We start from the raw sequence: 20,629 nt of genomic DNA, 5'->3' as shown, positions 1-20,629 counted from the left end.
GACAGACAACAGAACAGAGAGAAGAAGTACAAAGTAACGATTCACACTTTATGACTCACAAGCCAAAACAAAATAACGAACTATGACAGTATTTATCATGTTTACACAGAAAACCCTTAAAGTCTGGCAATGAATCAACAATCAACATCTCTGATTAAGAAGCCAATATAAGTGGTTTTTTACTGTTGATAATAAACTTGCATGTATATGGTACATCTTTGCTTGTGATGTTTATTGTATTGGGACGAAGTCTGACTGAACTGACGAGATTTGTTGCGTTGATATATAACAGAAAATCTCTTATGTTTTTAACATCAACATCAGCATGTTTGACTTTCAGGCTCAATTTTGTTCTTCTTTGACCAAAAACATGTTCTGTATTGCTCTTTCAGCTTTTTACAACAACAACCCCCTCCTAATTTTTGTTTGCTTGTCAATTACATGATTCTTGCCCAGTCTTGTGTCAGTAATCAACTTCTGCTAATCCTCAAGATCTTCAGCCATTATTTTTCTTTCAGAAGAATCTTCTGTTGCGACTTATTCTTTCCTTGGCTATCAGAAAAAATGTATTTGGTAAAATTAAAAAGTTATATATATATGTAATATTATAACATTAATGCAAAACAACCAGCTCAAATTTGAGAAAAATGTGCTCCAGGGGAGACAATGAACTTGCTGCAAGTCAACGGGCGATTTACAGCTGTTGTGTCCCTTGGCATATAGCATTGATTTGTTGGTATTGCCCGCAATAGGTACGTGATAATTACTTTACACAATCTAGGAGCTAATTGCTTATTTTTAATGTGGTTGAAAATGTATTTCTTCAACCGGCAATTGTGATAATTTTGATGTTTTACTTTTTAACAGAACCATTTTTGTGTGTTTGTGATGTCAGCTATATACATGCTTTCTTTCAAAAATTCCTGATTTTTAAGAGGGTTAAAATATTTCACCTGACAGAACATTAGGCTGCCTTTGCTTTTTTATGTTTTTAAATGTGATTTTACCAGTTTTGATGTATGCATAGGGTACTTTTAGAAGTTTTAAAAAAAGTGTTATAATCTTATATGTTGCAATTTTGTTCTTCCTTCTACTGGGAATTTGTTATAAGCTATCTTCTCACAAATCCACCCACCCACCTTTCCCATTAATTCAAGAAGAAATTTAAGAAAACTTGCATCCGTCCAGTGGTGATTTTTGCTTAAATTGTACAATATGTGTCTACCGGTTTGCATTCTTCTTGTCTAATTTCTGTGATAACAAAATTAATGTCTTATAGATGAAGAACATTTTTTAAGTGTTCATGCTCTTCTGAGTTTGTGAAAATAAATCATATCAGTGAAGAAACATCTGTATTGTACAGGTATTTGAGAGGTATGTCAGTGCGAGAGAGAGAAGGGGAAGCAAGATACAGAGAGAAACTGAAGTATAAGGCCTAAAAAAAAAAATAGTCGTGGTTACGGTAACCCGACCTACCCTATTTTTAGGGGCCGACCCTATAACTTTTTATTACATCTGTCAACAACAAAAAACCAACCGAGTGCAGAAAATGCAATGAAAGCGCCCGAGTCGCATACTTATTTCCCTGTCAAGTAGGTTTAATTTGTACACATTAAAAAAAAAGTTTAAAAAAAAAAAGTGATTGCCTACCTTCCTACCCTATTTTGGGGGGCTATGTTACCTTAACCACACCTATTTTTTTTTGGCCTAAAAGTGTCAGACAAGAAAGAGACATGGAGGTACAGAGGAACCCCTCTTTTTTAGGACGCCCCAATTTAAGATTCCCTCCCTTTTAAGACCTTGCCTTTTCAGACTTTCTGTTCATAACCTCTGTAAATGTACCCCCATTTTAACACTCCCTCCTTTTTTAAGACCAGATTTTCTCAGATTGTGTAAGTTCTTCAAAATGGTTTTTTCTGTACCTGACACACACTCATGAAGTTGTCATCTTTCCTCTCTTGTAAACCACAGAAATGTAACTACATGTACAGTGTGCAGGGCAAAGTCTTTGTGCAAACAGCCAGAGGGGAAATCATGTGGAGTGGTCTGATAAATGTTCAAAGTCTAAGGTCAACATTGTATTTTATTCTAGTTAAATTTGAGGTAATGTATTCCCGGACGAATAATTTGATCATTTACTACACTACAGTAAGATTAACAGGGAGATGTATATTCAGGATAGTTATATGCATGATCTGATCCAACCTAACCACATTCATTCTCTCTCTCTCTCTCTCTCTCTCTCTCTCTCTCTCTCTCTCTCTCTCTCTCTCTCTGTCTCTCTCTCTCTCTCTCACACACACACATGCAACCCATTACTATCTACGCTCATGGAACAAAAAGTCGAAAATATGTTCAATACAAAATGAGAGCTAGACTTTTCGTAAGCAGTTTGCTTGCAAAATTTATACTTCTCTTTTTATAACATTTCTCAATGTAATTGTAAGTGCATTTACAAAAAACAATAAACAACAAGAAAACAAAACCACACAAAATAAAAGTAAAGAAGAAGAAGAAGACATTCCTCCATTCTCTCACATCCCCCACCCAAAATTAAAAGTACACCCGTGAAAACATTTCAGTTATAAAATCTTTTCATGATACTAATCCAGTGAATAAAAAAAATTGATAGGTCTGAAATCTGTTTAAAAACACAAGTAAACAATGTCTTAGCCAACCTCAGAATGGAAAGCATCTACTTCATAACACATGACAGATCTAATTGAGACTAGTTCATTTTCTTCCACATGGAAAAAACACACAAGATGTCATTATTATATGCCATGAAAACATTTGCAAAACACTTTATACCGGTTCAGATCACAACATTTTAAAACTCAAAATGTTGCTGAAAACACAGGGAACACACACGCATACAAAACCAGCGATAAAAGAAAACCAAAAAGTTTTGGAGAAGGCTTCAAGCTAAAACCCTTTCTTGCATAACACTGATATATAAACTGTATTTGCAATTCCAAACACAGAAGACCTGTTCCTTGAGGGATACAAGTCTCTTGAGGTAGTCCATCAAAGTCTGAACATGATGCAGTCTATGTTCTCAGTGATGAGAGTGCAAGTGGCTCCGCAATCCAAGACTGGAAGCAAACAGGCGCACGGTAGTCTGATGTCTGTAATGAGGCGGGCGCTGCTCTGTGATGTTTGTCCCTTGCAGCAGTGAGATCTCGCTGGTCCTATGCAGAGGCAGCTGCCGCTCTGGAGATGAGGAACCTCCTCGCTGGTCCTATGCAAAGGCAGCTGCCGCTCTGGAGATGAGGAACCTCCTCGCTGGTCCTATGCAAAGGCAGCTGCCGCTCTGGAGATGAGGAACCTCCTCGCTGGTCCTATGCAAAGGCAGCTGCCGCTCTGGAGATGAGGAACCTCCTCGCTGGTCTGGGGTATAAGTCTATGGCTGCCTAAATCCTCAAGCCCAAAATAGCAAACATAATGCACAGGACTAAGTGCTGTAGATCCTGTAATCAATGTCAGAGTTTGGTGGCTTATACTGTCATAGAAACACGAAAATACCAAGCATGCTTCTCCTGAAAGCAGCATGTGGCTGCCTGAATGGCAGGGTAAAAACGGTGTACACGGGTGTAAGTATGTGGGAATTTCAGCCCTTGAACGATGAAGAACAAGAAGCAAACATAATACTCCCACCCACTTGATCAAAACAACAGAAATACACAGTAAAACAACAAAATGAGCCATGAAGCCATATAACAAATAATATATGTTTTATCCACTGAGTGGGCAAGCATATTAATATCTACCCGTATCAGTTGAAAAGACAAGTGTTCCAATAGTATTAGATCTAAAGTTGGTAAAAAAACTGACATTCTTCTGTCAACTTCTTACACATTTTAACTAAGCTGCAGTGGATAATATCTGCTGGTGCATCTATACCACTCTTTTATTCATAACCAACACAATTCAAACGGAATCAATTTGAAAACAAAAGATGAAAGATAAAACAAAGAAAATCAGAGAGAAACAAATTAAAAACAAGACACTTGAAAGTTTAATTGCACAGTATCAAAATAATCCAAAATTATGGATAAAAAATTATCATACAGTAGAATCATATGAAACCTTTCACTCACATGTACCGCTGTTCAAAGGGCTTCATTTCTGCTACTTTAGCTGCAGGCTATTTTTAGCACCCATCCTTTCCCCACAGCAGAGATAACACAGCAGCTAGCAGCACGCTCAGTACTATGCACAGAGAAGGCCAATCTCCCAGTATAGCGCGGAAGCAGTTGGATATAACAGGCAAGCCAGCTTACCAGTGTGCTGGCTGCAGCTTTCTTTCTTTCTTTATTTTGTGTTTAACGTCGTTTTCAACCACGAAGGTTATATCGCGACGGGGAAAGGGGGGAGAGGGGATAGAGCCACTTGTTAATTGTTTCTTGTTCACAAAAGCACTAATCAAAAAATTGCTCCAGGGGCTTGCAACGTAGTACAATATATGACCTTACTGGGAGAATGCAAGTTTCCAGTACAAAGGACTTAACATTTCTTACATACTGCTTGACTAAAATCTTTACAAACATTGACTATATTCTATACAAGAAACACTTAACAAGGGTAAAAGGAGAAACTGAATCCGTTAGTCGCCTCTTACGACATGCTGGGGAGCATCGGGTAAATTCTTCCCCCTAACCCGCGGGGGGCAGTTAGTCGCCTCTTGCTGGGGAGCATCGGGTAAATTCTTCCCCCTAACCCGCGGGGGGTCTGGCTGCAGCTGCTGGTATCAAAACTATTCCCTCTGCTGTGCTATTTCTAACTCACACTAAAACACAAGCTAGGAACAGCCGTGCATGATGCACGATAAGCTACATCAAAATTATATAAAAAAAAGTAAGGCTAAAATATTATCATCAGAAGCCTCCCATGTCAATCATACAATTATGTGCTGCATCAAAAATTATGGTTTAAATCAAAGAACGTCATTTAAAGTCTTCCAATCACATCCATTCATCTCAACCATTCATCATGTACACATCACACACTCTCACCGACTTTAGACACAACCGTTAATACTGTTGCCTGATATCATTTCACAAGTCTGGCTGACTTTAGATACAACCATTACGACTGTTGCCTGATATCATTTCACAAGTCTGGCTGACTTTAGATACAACCATTACGACTGTTGCCTGATATCATTTCACAAGTCTGGCTGACTTTAGATACAACCATTACGACTGTTGTCTGATATCATTTCACAAGTCTGGCTGACTTTAGATACAACCATTACGACTGTTGCTGCTCATCATTTCACAAGTCTGGCTGACTTTAGATACAACCATTACGACTGTTGCTGCTCATCATTTCACAAGTCTGGCTGACTTTAGATACAACCATTACGACTGTTGTCTGATATCATTTCACAAGTCTGGCTGACTTTAGATACAACCATTACGACTGTTGTCTGATATCATTTCACAAGTCTGGCTGACTTTAGATACAACCATTACGACTGTTGTCTGATATCATTTCACAAGTCTGGCTGACTTTAGATACAACCATTACGACTGTTGCTGCTCATTATTTCACAAGTCAACAATAGCACATAACAGGCTGTAGTCAGCTGCCCTCCTAAATTCCTCACACAAAAACTTTGCATTTGTCATCAGTGCTGAAGTTTATTACAGTGTCCGGTAAGCGTGCAAACTTGCACCAGTACCATTATTATCAATATTTCAACTCGGAACATTAGGCCAGAATCACAGAAAAATTGCTGATCAACCATAGCTCGTCATTAGCAAGAAATCTGAACCACAATCCAATTCAAGAATCAAGATCAACATTCCATGGTCGTGCTCTAATTCCAAAATTATGGCATCAATTATAATCCATTTCAAAAATCAAAGTCAGCACTTCAGGAAGCAAGATCAACTCGGCATGATCATTGTCTTGAAACAGCAGTGGCAGGTCAGTCCAGTTTGTGTGGAAACTGCGGCCAACGCTGACCAATTGTAGAGGTCAGGGTCCGGGAATGCAGTCTGAGAATCAAGGGTCATAAGCCAGTACAGAGCTGCACCATCTCTCCACTTCTGAAACGTCCATCTTTTTTCTGGACGCATAGTCATCCACCTGGAGAACACACAAAGAAACAAGTCGCGTAAGGCGAAAATACAACATTTAGTCAAGTAGCTGTCGAACTCACAGAATGAAACTGAACGCAATGCAACGCAGCAAGACCGTATACTCGTAGCATCGTCAGTCCACCGCTCATGGCAAAGGCAGTGAAATCAAGTTGACAAGAAGAGCGGGGTAGTAGTTGCGCTGAGAAGGATAGCACGCTTTTCTGTACCTCTCTTCGTTTTAACTTTCTGAGCGTGTTTTCAATCCAACACATATCATATCTATATGTTTTTGGAATCAGGAACCGACAAGGAATAAGATGAAAGTGTTTTTAAATTGATTTAGAAAATTTAATTTTGATAATAATTTTTATATATTTAATTTTCAGAGCTTGTTTTTAATCCGAATATAACATATTTATATGTTTTTGGAATCAGCAAATGATGGAGAATAAGATGAACGTAAATTTGGATAGTTTTATAAAACAAATTTTATTTTTACAATTTTCAGATTTTTAATGACCAAAGTCATTAATTAAATTTTAAGCCACCAAGCTGAAATGCAATACCGAAGTCCGGGCTTCGTCGAACATTACTTGACCAAAATTTCAACCAATTTGGTTAAAAAATGAGGGCGTGACAGTGCCGCCTCAACTTTCACGAAAAGCTGGATATGACGTCATCAAAGACATTTATCAAAAAAATGAAAAAAACGTATGGGGATATCATACCCAGGAACTCTCATGTCAAATTTCATAAAGATCGGTCCAGTAGTTTGGTCTGAATCGCTCTACACGCACGCACGCACACACACACACACACATACACCACGACCCTCGTCTCGATTCCCCCCTCTATGTTAAAACATTTAGTCATAACTTGACTAAATGTAAAAAAGAAGGAATGAGGAGATAGTTTTCTCTTTAGATTTGTTAATGTCTAAAAGTAGTTTATGAACTTCTTGTCACCTGCTGGAAAACAAGAACAAACACAAATGCTTGTACCACTACCAATCAAGCAAGAATTATTTTAGTTAACATATTTATTTAAACAATTCATCTCTCACACAGACTTGCTATAATGTTACTACATACAGATGCTACAACCATGAAAGAAAAAAACACTGCGATCACAGCCTGATAGCAGTAAACTTCAAACACAACAAGTTTATGACAAAATAATTTCCCTGCAAGCATTTTTAGCTTCTATCTTATAACAAACACAAATCAATCAACACTCCAACCAAAAATCTTCTTCCGCGCTGCACCGTACCTGATCCTTTGCAATTTTGCCCGTGGAGAAGTAGACGGAGTGCGGAGAGGCGAAGTAGAGTCCGGAGACGGAGGACGCCGGCTGCATGGCCAGAGACTCGGTGAGAGTGATGTCCACCTCGTCCGCCTTCAGCAGTCTCCACATGTTCTCTTTCTCCGTGTGGTCCGGCTGGCTGGGGTACCCGGGGGCTGGACGAATGCCCTGTGAATGGAAAATGCTGGTTTAGTCACCAGTGTACTTGGCTGTTTTTATCACTGTAACAGCATGGTTACCATGATCAGTATAAAATGTCTTGTTATCAGCATAACTACATGGCTCCATTTATCAGTGTAATTGTCTTGTTTGCATCATAACTGCATCGCTTCAGTTGTGCGTGTGTCCTAAATGTCTTTCTCTGCTGAAAACTAAAATTCAAATCATTCCTTTCTCAGCATGCTCTTTTTGCCTACGCTAATTTCCACCGCAGCAACAACTGTTGGAGTACCATCAATAACCAGAACAACAGGTCGATCAATTTATTAATTGCATGCGAATCAGTAAGCCAGTCATGTTATATTTTCTAGAAATTCTGCTCCCACCTGGTATTTGATCTTGTGCAGGTCGTTTGCGTCAAGAGTTTCATCTGAGCAGTAACCCCAGTACTGCTTCCTCACATACTCATGCATCGCTTCTGCAAATGCCTGCATGAAAACAAATATGCTACATATAACTTTCTGATAAAAAAAAAAAAGAACAAGAATTTCTTTTTTTTTTAATTAAAACAATAACAACAAAACTCATCAATTTCTTTCAGTGTTCTCAGAAATGACAAGGACACAGTACAGTGGTAACTACAATGTCAGGCTCCTCCAATGAGAGGACTCCTCCAATGAGAGGACACCTCCCTTAAAAGGACACCTTCTGTTGTCCCTTTGTCTATGATCTTTCATGATAGGCTACAGTGGAACCCCCTTTTAAGACCCCCCATTTGAAGACTCCCTCCTTTTTAAGACCTTGTTTTCTCAGACTTTTTTTTCTTAACCTCTGTAAAACTACCCCCATTTTAAGACTCCCTCCTTTTTAAGACCTGATTTTTGTAAGATTTTTGGAGGTCTTAAAAGGGGGGTTCCACTGTACCTGCAATGTAGTCACACTCGCTCAAAATAGCACGACACGCTATCATAACAATGGCTAGAAACAGGCAATGCTACAGACCTCGGCCAACCTGTCAGCCAGAGCTTTCACCATGATGATGCTGTAGTCATCCAACTGTTCTTCATACCTGTGGCAACACAACGGCAACGTTTTGACTGACAAGTAAAAAGTGCAAAAAACATACATCTATCATTCGTTATTCTTAAACAGAAGCAGACCAAAAGTCTAAACACAATCCTGTAGGTCAAGGACAAAGAATAGCTTTTTCCATAAGGTGGTACATTTCCTGACTTCAAATTTCACAAAAACTGCTTCAGAAAACCATATATCAATGTCGTCATGGAATTTTGGCGTAACTCATTTTAGACAGCCTTTCAGCAGAAGGCCAAAACTGATTATTTTCATTGTGAAATAGTGTTTATATTTGTACCTGGTGTGGATAGAAAGATAAAGAATGTTAAATCATGTATGGTTCATCGTATTTTAGAGAATGTTTCTCATGGAGAGTGATTTACTTAGTTTAAAGCACAAAAACATCAAAATCGCCAAGAATCGAGTTACACCCAAATTCCAGGATGACAACAATATGTGTACCTCTGCATGTGACATTCTCTCCAAAAAAACAACAACATTTCTAACTACAAGCAATTTCCTTTCTAAATGCTGAGACAAAGAAAGACGATAATTGACAGCAGCACCCACTGTTTGCAGAGGTCGTCTGTTCCCAGCCCAGCGGTGGTGGCAAAAAGACCGATGTAGTCGGTGACACCTGTGTGTTTGGGGGCTATGAAGTCCGACAGACACAGGTAGGGAGTGTTGTCCATTGGCTCTTTCTCTGCCTGTGTAGGAAAATAACTGTGAATGTTTAGGATTGAAAGAAACAAAGCTAAAACGTCAACAGCTTGCTTTAAACAGAGCTTTAATACAATAACAATGTTGTTTAATCATGTGTACAAACAAAGCATTTGGACAAGTACACAAGCATACGCATGTATTAGTAGATTATTTAGAATGTAACCATGCACATATGGACATGATGGCTGACATATGTAACAATGTGTTGGTTAATCTACCATATTGTCTGTAGTTTCCAGAAGAAATATCAGACACAGCTTACAGACTGAGCTGTGTTACCTTGCAGCAACACACACACACACAAACATTCACTCTCCCTCCTTCACTCTCCCTCCTTCACTCTCTCTGCCTGCCTGCCTGCCTGCCTCTCTCTCCCTCGCTTTCTCTCCCTCTCTGTCTCTCTCTAAACATTGTTCATACATGAACCCACCCTAACATCCCTATAGCTTACCTGCTGCCTCATTCCATGCAAGACATCAATGACTTTGCCATCCTCATGGTAGACCTCAATGTCATCGCCGACACTGTTGGCCTTGTAGAAAGCAATGACGGCATTTGCTCTCAGCGACTTGTTGCACACAATGCTCTTCAGCATTGTCTGAGCGTCCTCAAACACTTTCTTTGCCTCCTCACCTGAGAGGAGAGAAATATTTGAACATTTATTCATAGATTGCCATGTTTAAATTTACTTTTTTTTTAAATTTCATTTACTTTATTATTCCATTGCTGGGAAATTCGGGTCGCTTCCTCCCAGTGGAAAGCTAGCAGCAACAAGAGTCGCGCTATACAGGTGTGAGCGTGTTTAGGTGTAATCAGCCACCTGAATTTATGGCAGAATGACCGAGGTCTTTTGCATGCCACTGTGGTGACATGGGGTGGAACATGGATACACTGAACTACACAGATTTTAAAATATAGCTTCTTCACTAACACAGCAGTCAGGGGTTATCTCGAGAATGAGCCTCCTGGAAGTGATGCAACACACAAAAAGAAGAGAGAACATTTTGAGGTTCATTCAATGTGACGACAAACCTCACTAGGGCTAAATAGGAAGACTGCTCATTTCTGGAATTAGCCCTCTCGATTTGGAAATATAGCTTGTTCACTGACACTGCAGGGGATATCTCGAGAATGAGCCCCCTGGAAGTGATTGAACACACTAAAAGTAGAGAGAACATTTTGAGGTTCATTCAGTGTGATGATGAACCTCACGTGGGGCTAAAAATGAAGACTGCCCAGTTAGGAATGAATAAGTGTGTGGAGTCACTTCCAGAGTGTAATTACGATCTTTTTGCTCTGCTAATCATTGCAGACTATAAGTAAAGGCTCTGCTAATCATTGCAGATTATAAGTAAAGGCTCTGCTAATCATTGCAGACTATAAGTAAAGGCTCTGCTAATCATTGCAGATTATAAGTAAAGGCTCTGCAAGGCTATGGTGTACATTCACTGCACAAAAAGGAAGCAAGTCCTTACCAACATCTTTGTCATCAAATATCTTGGGGTAGCCTCTGTTGGGGTAGCGACCTCTCAACTGCCAAACGTGGAAGAAAGGTCGCCAGTCAATGTACGGAATGAGAAGTTCAAGGTCATAGTCCACAAACTTGCGAAGACCCAGGAATGTTGGTCGAACTGGATAACACAACATACAATTGTATCAGTGACCATCAAAATCGTCAGTTGTAACTTAGCAAAATGTTATCTTTCAAACAAATCTGGGTAAAGCTAGCTTATATCAGGACAAAATACATAAACTTAAAAAGATCTCTGGATTTTGAGAAAGTGTCAGATTTACAAAACAAAAACGTAGGAGAAAAGCCTCGATTTCTTATCACATGGAGATCAACGGGGACCTTGAAAAGGAGGTACATTTAGTGACACAATGAAAAAAACATCTGAACAAAATAAGATCTCGTAGCAGAGGGACTATAATGCTGGAGACGCATTTTCATGGGTGGACTGAAAAATGTCATGAATCCTCAACCGAACCAGACAAAAAAGAAAAACAAGTCGCGTAAGGCGAAATTACTACATTTAGTCAAGCTGTGGAACTCACAGAATGAAACTGAACGTAGTCCGCTGCTAGTGCAAAAGGCAGTGAAAGTGACGAGCCTGTTTGGCGCGGTAGCGGTTGCGCTGTGCTTCATAGCACGCTTTACTGTACCTCTCTTCGTTTTAACTTTCTGAGCGTGTTTTTAATCCAAACATATCATATCTATATGTTTTTGGAATCAGGAACCGACAAGGAATAAGATGAAATAGTTTTTAAAACGATTTCGGAAATTTAATTTTAATCATAATTTTTATATTTTTAATTTTCAGAGCTTGTTTTTAATCCGAATATAACATATTTATATGTTTTTGGAATCAGAACATGATGAAGAATAAAATAAAAGTAATTTTGGGTCGTTTTATAAAAAAATAATTTTAATTACAATTTTCAGATTTTTAATGACCAAAGTCATTAATTAATTTTTAAGCCACCAAGCTGAAATGCAATACCGAAGTCCGGCCTTCGTCGAAGATTGCTTTACAAAAATTTCAATCAATTTGATTGAAAAATGAGGGTGTGACAGTGCCGCCTCAACCTTTACAAAAGGCCGGATATGACGTCATCAAAAGTATTTATCGAAAAAAAGAAAAAACCGTCCGGGGATATCATTCCCAGGAACTCATGTAACATTTCATAAAGATCGGTCCAGTAGTTTGGTCTGAATCGCTCTACACACACACACACACACACACACACACACACACACACACATACACAACGACCCTCGTCTCGATTCCCCCTCTATGTTAAAACATTTAGTCAAAACTTGACTAAATGTACAAAAAAAAATTTTTAAAAATTAAAAAAAAGGCAATAATTGAATCCGGATTTCCGGCATATACCAGAAGAATCTCCCCAATGCAATTTTAACGGAGAGGTTCCACTGTACAAAGAAGAAAGATAAAATTATATACTGACCTGGTGCAGGTTCCGAGGCCCAGTCTACCTGTAGCGCCTTGCTCCTTGCCTTCTCCAAAGTCAGGTAACGTCGGTCCTGTCACAAATATACAACTAAACTCATATTTTCAGTCTCTGGGCTGTTCTTTATTGTTTTCTGTAAGGTGGTTGCTTCTTCAATACAGACTGGAACCCCCCTTTTAGGACCTCCAAAAATCTGACAAAATCAGGTCTTAAAAAAGAGTCTTCAAATGGGGGTAAATTTACAGAGGTTATGAAGAGAAAGTCCAGGGTTTTAAAAGGGAGCATAGACCATTTATCCTGGACCGCCAACTAGCTCTCTCTCCGCTCTTTCTCTCTATTACGAGGTAGCGGCCTCTCGCATTTAGGAACCTACGCTTACATGGCCTTTCAGAAATCAGGGGGATGTCATATCCGGTGTCGATTGTAAACATGGACGAAGTTGCCGAGGTAAGTTCTGAAAATGCTAAAATAAACTCAGCTAAAGTGCATATGGAACATGTTTTTCGATGAATTTTGTTAAGTTTAGTTTGGAGTTTTGCAAAATCCAGTTCATTGTCACCTCCCATTGTCACAAATAACTGGAGCGTGCTTTCTTTTCACTGTCTTCGACGCGCCCCTGAAAGTCGAGCGTCGTAACCTCGAAGGGTCATGTGACGAGTTGGCGGTCCAGGCTATTTGGTCTATGAAGGGAGGAAGTCTTAAATTGGGGGGGGGGGGGGGGGGGGGTCCACTGTAGCTCTTATTCTGGTGGACATTTTGCAAACCGTACTCACTATAAATGCATATTTGGTTTCTCAAAAGACCAGTACTCTTGGTGTGTCACTTTAGACTAGCCCGTTTTATAACCTACATAAGCTGTGTTCGATGCAAACATTCAAACATATCATTAACCTTTCTCTGATTTTTTTAATGCTTGATATTTGAAAATTAGTAGTCAATCTGTGTTCAGTGCATTCAGCTGTTTGAAATTGCTCTGCAAACAGCAAAACATTTTTTAATGAAAATGAAGATACAAGTTTAAGCCTGATTCTGCCGAAAGCTTTTGATGCGATAACCTGTATCCTCCAAGTTCCCTGGTCTTATTTTGATATCTATTTTCTTACCTTCAGACTTTCATAGTGCTCTTCCCTGATCTCCTCATACTCATCAGCAATCTCTTCAACGTAGTCATCGTACTGTGTCGCGTCCAGCAACGATGAACACTGAAATCACACCTTCAACATCAAACATTTGGTCACCACACAAACTATTTAGATACAAACTGTACTTCCACTACCATCAAAAGACTTAAGAAAATCCAGTATATACACCGTCAGTGCCATTTAATTCAATACAAAGACATAAAAGTTAACATATATCTGTGACAGGGAGATTACTGCGCCACCCTTCACAGCAGACTCTGCAGTTGTCGGCCATCATAATCATCCTCTCATTAATCATCCAAAATATAAATTGTCCTTGGTCTTGTGGCCCTTCATGCCCGGAGCTCTCATGGTGACCTTGGTCTCAGTGTTCCTGTTCCATCCTTCCCTGAATAGTACTTCTGCTGTCAGTCTTCAACGTGTGACGTTCTGAGGGGTCGACGGAGGGACGTGGTGGCGGTCTGCTCTCTGGAGGGGACGCTCACTCAGTCTGGCTCCGCGACTTAAAGTCAATGTCGTTTGTAGGGGGCATAGTAGGTAGTGGGCTGCGTCCGTTAGCTCGGGACAGACCCACTACTGAACACCGTCGAAGTGACTCAGCAGAAGTGCAGTGTCATCTTCCGAGGGTAGCCTACCGCAGCGACCCGACATCCCCCCCTCGAGCGTCTGTAAAATCGACAAGTCTGGCAGCGGAACGAAATTCAGAGGTGGTTGGAGCAGCGAGTGCAGGGACGGGGCAGTGTGAGAGCACAACAGGACAAAAAGAACAGTTGTAAGGGAAAAAAAAAAAAAAAAAAAACTATTTTCACATGAAGGAGTGTGCCTTATTAAAGTGGCAAGACCAACTTACCACCACAACACTCTTAGAGGCATCCAGTACGTGTATCACAGGCATGCTGACTCTTCGTGGTGCAATCTTCACTGCTGTGTGAGCTCTGCAACAAAAATGGAAAAAAAGAAGGTTATCAGTCGATATAAGCGAAAACAATTTTATTATTTTCATCACCTCCTGTACTTCTCAGACTAGACACATTATACGCTATTAGTATTTTTGACCAAAATATGACATTTGACACAGACCGAGATAGTCAGCGTTTCTCTGAGAAAGTGCCAGCAGTTGAGGTGAACAATGACTGACTTAACACTCAAATATTTCAACAGCATGGGAGAATCAGCAATGCTAAATCAAACTTGACGCACTTTGATGTGGTAGCTCCCCCAATGAGCAGAGGCACGTTCAACCCCACCCTCTCCATCTCCTTGGCAACGTGAATCATCTCATCCAGAGATGGTGTGATCAGACCTGACAGTCCAACGATGTCTGAAACACAAGAAACAGGCACACAATTGCACGGGAATGAAACAGAAAAACACAATTAGAAGTCCTCATTTATACAATACAATACAATACAATACTACTTTATTATCTCAAAAGAGAAATTACATTGCTCTGCAAGAAAAGCCTCCACTGTCAACAGTTTTTTCAGTGCAATAGTTCTGAATGACTCAATCAATCAATCAATGAGGCTTATATCGCGCATATTCCGTGGGTACAGTTCTAGGCGCTCAGCAGTGATGCCGTGTGAGATGAAATTTTATACGGCCAGTAATTGCAGCCATTTCGGCGCATATTTACCTTTCACGGCCTATTATTCCAAGTCACACGGGTATAGGTAGACAATTATTAACTGTGCCAAAGCAATTTTGCCAGGAAAGACCCTTTTGTCAATCGTGGGATCTTTAACGTGCACACCCAATGTAGTGTACACGGGGGGGGAGTTCGGACACCGAAGAGAGTCTGCACACAAAGTTGACTCTGAAATAAATTTCCGCCGAACCTGGGATCGAACTCACGCTGACAGCGGCCAACTGAATACAAATCCAGCGCGCTACCAACTGAGCTATATCCCCGCCCAACTGGGACATTCCAGAACATGTCTACAAAGAGAATCATATCCATGAGAGTATATTGTCTTTAAAGTATTGTCTTTAACGTCTCCCACATTAAGCGTGCTCCCTGATACACATGAATGACTTTTCACTGCTTACGTCCAGGTCAGACCAATAAAATTCTGTATTCCACAGAATGCAGACACATTTTCCAACAAGATTTTGAGCACAGACACTAGACTGATGCTGAATCTTTTAAGTCTAAGAACAATCTAAAAGACTTAGTAGTCCTACAGACATTACTAAGCAGACAATTTCTCACCAGCTTTCTCCTGAATGGCTGTTTCCAAAATCTTGTCACTTGGTGTCATCACGCCAAGGTCTATAACTCTGTTGGCAGAGAACACATTATATAACTCAATTAATTATCACAATAAATAAAACAGTCTCTGGTGTTTTCCGCATCAAGTTTGTTGTATTAAACTTACCATACATAAAGATTGATGTAAGTCATAGGCAGACTACTTGCATGCACACACACACACACACGCACGCACGCACGCACGCACACACACATACACACACACACACACACACACACACACACACACACACACACACACACACACACACTTGTTCTTGGGGAGAGGGAAGAGGTAGATGGAATAATGCTGACTTGAAGTTGTTGCATCCAAGCACCACACCAACAATATTCTTGCCAATGTCATGGACATCTCCCTTCACTGTTGCCAAGACAACCGTGCCATTGTATGACCTCTCCTGCACAAAGCACAAACTAAACGTTAGTAAATGAAAACAACTAATTGTTAACAGGTCAGTTGTTGCTGAGACTGGATCAAAGCTCTCCATAAATTTCAACAGATGTAAAAATATTTTAAGTCTTTTTCAACTCTGTATAGACTTGTGACACGACTTACTCAAAGAAAGACCTTAAAAGAACTTGAATATTAACAAGATAGCACAGCTCGGATCCATAAGCTTACTTTTGATTTTAGACAAAAATGACTAAGATTTGCTCTTTTGTAAATAGAGCAAAACGTGAAAAATAAAAACAATTGAATATGAAAGGAGAAAAGTACACATGTATGAGTTATCTATCCATGCAAAGTTCAGGGCTTGAAATGGTAACCGGTGAGAAAGAGGAGGACAGTTAGGTGTGTGGAGCTATCGAAATGACAAAGCAAAGCAGGGACACCCCTCTAGGGAATTATATATTTTGAGTAAAAGACAAGGGCAACAGATTTTGACAATTTTAGGACGAGAAAAACAAGGTTTCGGAAAGAGAAAAAGGCTTTTGATGGAGGAAATACTCCAAAAGAAGGAGGATTTCAACCCTGAGAACTAAATAAAAACATGAAGTAAAACATACTGTGCTGGTTTTGCCTTCTTTGGCCAGCTCCTCTGCCTTCTCTTTCTCCATGAAGGGGATGAGATGGCCGACCGCTTTCTTCATGACGCGCGCTGACTTGATCACCTGGGGCAGAAACATCTTGCCCGCTCCAAACAGGTCACCCACAATGCTCATCCCCTGGTGAAAACAGCGATAAAAAATGGTAAAAACTGGGATGACGGGCGCAATGGCCTAGTGGATAAGATGCCAGTCTCCCGGGTTATAGAAACATGAAAATACCTAGCATGCTTCCTCTACTTGTATCACAAGAATGTACTACTGTTTCATTCAAAAGAAGCATGTCTAAATGTGATTATCCCTCTCAGAATGCTTACTGAAATAGCAACTTTTACTTCAAGTGTTCATGAAGAAAACAACTCAGTTTGGGTTCATGGAAAAGTTCAGGACACACATAGACACACACACACAGTCGCTCAGTCACCTGGACACACACACACACACACACACACACACACACACACACACACACACACACACACACGCACATACAGTCGCTCAGTCACCTGGACACACACACACACAGTCGCTCAGTCACCTGGACACACACACAGTCGCTCAGTCACCTGGACACACACAGTCGCTCAGTCACCTGGACACACACACAGTCGCTCAGTCACCTGGACACACACACACAGTCGCTCAGTCACCTGGACACACACACACACACAGTCGCTCAGTCACCTGGACACACACACAGACACAGTCGCTCAGTCACCTGGACACACACACACACACAGTCGCTCAGTCACTTACACACACTCACACACACAAACACACATACAGTCACCTACACACACACACACACACAGAGAATCTACTTACATTCATGAGGGGTCCCTCTATGACGTTGAGAGGTCTGGGGTAGAGCTTTCTGTCTGTCCGTGCTAACTCTGTGTCCTCCACAACCCACTTGTCAATGCCCTGCACAATATCAACTTCATGTACACCACGTGTTAATCATCTCTAACAAAAATAACAAACAACTTAGACGTTCAAGCAAGAGTCATTGTACAATACACCCGGGCTGAAGTGCACGAAGCAAAACTGGGTGCCACCCAACTGGGTGTGAACAAGCTATCAATCAATCAATCAATATGAGGCTTATATCGCCCGTATTCCGTGGGTACAGTTCTAAGCGCAGGGATTTATTTATTTATTTAATTTTTTATGCAATTTATATCGCGCACATATCTCAACACACGAATTCAAGGCGCAGGTATTTATATATGCCGTGTGAGGTGGAATTTTTTACACAATACATCACGCATTCACATCGGCCAGCAGATCGCAGCCATTTCGGCGCATATCCTACTTTTCACGGCCTATTATTCCAAGTCACACGGGTATTTTGGTGGACATTTTTATCTATGCCTATACAATTTTGCCAGGAAAGACCCTTTTGTCAATCGTGGGATCTTTAACGTGCACACCCCAATGTAGTGTACACGAAGGGACCTCGGTTTTTCGTCTCATATAGGGTCTGATTGGTTGAAATCACAATTCTCAATTTCAACCAATCTGACCCATCGGTCGCTTACCACCCATTTGGGTGGCACCCAGTTTTGCTTCATGTACATCGGCCCAGGAGGCTCACAGGACTACACTAACCTTGATGAGGGCGTGTGACAAGCGTTCCTCAACCGGCAGCTCTCGCCACTTGTCGACCTCTTCTGCTTTCTTCGTCACTGCACCCATGTTCTGAAACACAGGAGTGTATGTAGGTCAGTATTGTCAAGGCCATGTAACACAGGTGTGTTCTGGTCAGTATTGTCAAGGCCATGTAACACAGGTGTGTTTTGGTCAGTATTGTCAAGGCCATGTAACACAGGTGTGTTTTGGTCAGTATTGTCAAGGCCATGGAACACAGGTGTGTTCTGGTCAGTATTGTCAAGGCCATGAAACACAGGTGTGCATGGTGGTCAGTATTGTCAAGGCCATTCCTCTCTGACTAATTGCTCAAACTAACCAGCCACACTTGCTGCCTGAGCCTGGATGACACAGCTTTTCCATCATTGACATTTGTAGTATGTTACAAAGATCAGTAAATTGAACAAATAAAAAAAAAATTAAGTGTCTAAACAAGATGAAAAATAAAACAAGCATAAAGAAGTTTTTTTATGTAAAGGTTACGCTTACTGCGGACTCCAAGATGTAGCAAAATATGCCACAGATAAACTGACAAGAGAACATCAACCGAGATCTCAGTTTGGTCAACTGTCGTTGGAGTGATGTTCCCGCCCGTGCTGACAACAGATGTGACCGGCACACCCTGACTGCATCATACATCCACAGAGGCTGGAGTCATTGAGTGTCAGTCACATCAACTACCCTCAACTCATTTTGATCTGAGTAATAGACAAGAATTTGACAAGTAAGAAAATGATTAAAAACCTGTAAAAAAAAACCCATTAAATTTTTAAAAAATAGCAGAATGATTCACACCAAAAAATCAACTGCAGTGGTATTTTCTACTAGCACATAACCAAAAGAGTTTTCTTACTGCAATATGGTTAGGCAAAAAAAAAAATTTGTCTGTTTCTGGTAACATGGCTAAAAAAAATAGGGTCAGTAGGTAGGGATTTTATTTTTTATTTTTTTTTTTTTTTTACACCCCAAATGTAGACCAATAAAACTAACTTTAAAAATCGCGCAAAGAGACTGGATTCACTATACATAGAGACAAGACACTCAACACATTTACAAATCGTCAGCGGACTTTCGTTTTCACACGTTTTTGTTGTTCATTTTCTCACCCTGTCCTTTACCACCAAAAAATAAATTAAAAAATTTTGAGTTTGGAAAAAAAAAGTTTAGGGTCAGCGCCGAAATTTAGGGTCGGTCGGGTGACCAGAAACAGACAAATTTTTTTTTTGGCCTTAAATACAATCAATGCAATAAATGCCTCACCTGTGCATAAATGAGGAGTTTCTCTGTGCCCTCAGGGTCAGTGTTCCACAGTAGACTTTCGCACAGCTCCAGCAGTTCTTTGTCAATGTCGTCGTACACCGGCAGCGCTCCCGCATTCACTATGCCCATGTCCATACCAGCCTGGTAAGATCGAAAGCAGAAAAGGTTTAGCCAAGGCTAGCAACACATTTCTGTTCAAGAATATGTCAGCAAATTTTGAGTATTACGGCGATATCACACAAAGCAGAGCGTACAAAATATTTACCAGAAGAAACACAATACGTCCAGGCAAAATCTGGCAGCTGAATAACAAGCTTCTGAAGTAATGATTTTAAATAGACTAGATATAAAATTGAGGCAAAAACCCGTTCTTTTGGCTATACATATACAATGCTTATAAGTCGTACCAGCCCCAACTACAAAATACGGCAACATTTAAGAAACTGAACCACAGAAAAGTAGTGATTAGTTCAGCAGTATCACAGATAAAACAATCAGACAGACACAAAAAGGCTGCACCATAACTAGATGTCCACCAACCTTGATGGCAAGAAAACACACAACAAAGATGCAAATGCCATGCTGCAGAATGCAGAAAAAGATGCATGATACGTTCACACTCACCTTGATGGCGTGGTAGAGAAAGACGCTGTGCATGGCCTCTCTGATGGTCTCCTTGCCGCGGAAAGAGAAGGAGAAGTTGGACACCCCTCCGCTCACTCTCGCACCTGGCAGTGTGGCCTGGAACAAGACAAATACAGTGTATTACATAACAACATTTTTAGAAAGTTTATTGACAACGACAACACTGTTAAAAGAAAAGAACACTATGATAAATTCAAATTAAATAAACGAACACTCAACAGAAGTATTACTTCAGAGGTTTGTAAGTTAAATACTGTAAATACTGTGTGGAAAGAAAAAGAGAGAGAGGGGGA

The 20,629-nt window shown here is 40.4% G+C and overlaps 1 protein-coding gene across 1 annotated transcript in view; it reads right to left on the bottom strand.

Annotated features, from left to right (window-relative positions):
* Window positions 1-2,406: 2,406 nt before the first annotated feature.
* Window positions 2,407-20,629, bottom strand: part of LOC138953489 (methionine synthase-like) — a 35,766-nt gene continuing 17,543 nt past the window's right edge. Inside the window, exons 16-33 of the mRNA XM_070325331.1 lie at window positions 20,316-20,432; window positions 19,692-19,832; window positions 18,393-18,482; window positions 17,607-17,705; window positions 16,743-16,901; window positions 16,029-16,132; window positions 15,675-15,742; window positions 14,663-14,783; window positions 14,313-14,397; window positions 13,424-13,522; window positions 12,318-12,393; window positions 10,823-10,978; window positions 9,799-9,980; window positions 9,195-9,331; window positions 8,553-8,619; window positions 7,937-8,038; window positions 7,359-7,559; window positions 2,407-6,096 (exon numbers count right to left, since the gene is read on the bottom strand). Coding sequence (XP_070181432.1) covers window positions 6,013-6,096; window positions 7,359-7,559; window positions 7,937-8,038; window positions 8,553-8,619; window positions 9,195-9,331; window positions 9,799-9,980; window positions 10,823-10,978; window positions 12,318-12,393; window positions 13,424-13,522; window positions 14,313-14,397; window positions 14,663-14,783; window positions 15,675-15,742; window positions 16,029-16,132; window positions 16,743-16,901; window positions 17,607-17,705; window positions 18,393-18,482; window positions 19,692-19,832; window positions 20,316-20,432 — 2,088 coding nt within the window. The 3' untranslated portion in view covers window positions 2,407-6,012. The remainder of the gene's footprint in view (window positions 6,097-7,358; window positions 7,560-7,936; window positions 8,039-8,552; window positions 8,620-9,194; window positions 9,332-9,798; window positions 9,981-10,822; window positions 10,979-12,317; window positions 12,394-13,423; window positions 13,523-14,312; window positions 14,398-14,662; window positions 14,784-15,674; window positions 15,743-16,028; window positions 16,133-16,742; window positions 16,902-17,606; window positions 17,706-18,392; window positions 18,483-19,691; window positions 19,833-20,315; window positions 20,433-20,629) is intronic.

The sequence above is a fragment of the Littorina saxatilis genome, linkage group LG17, assembly GCF_037325665.1.
Source record: "Littorina saxatilis isolate snail1 linkage group LG17, US_GU_Lsax_2.0, whole genome shotgun sequence".
NCBI classification, from domain to species: domain Eukaryota; kingdom Metazoa; phylum Mollusca; class Gastropoda; order Littorinimorpha; family Littorinidae; genus Littorina; species Littorina saxatilis.
Note: the sequence above shows the minus strand (reverse complement) of the source record. Positions and strands in the feature narration are given on the sequence as shown.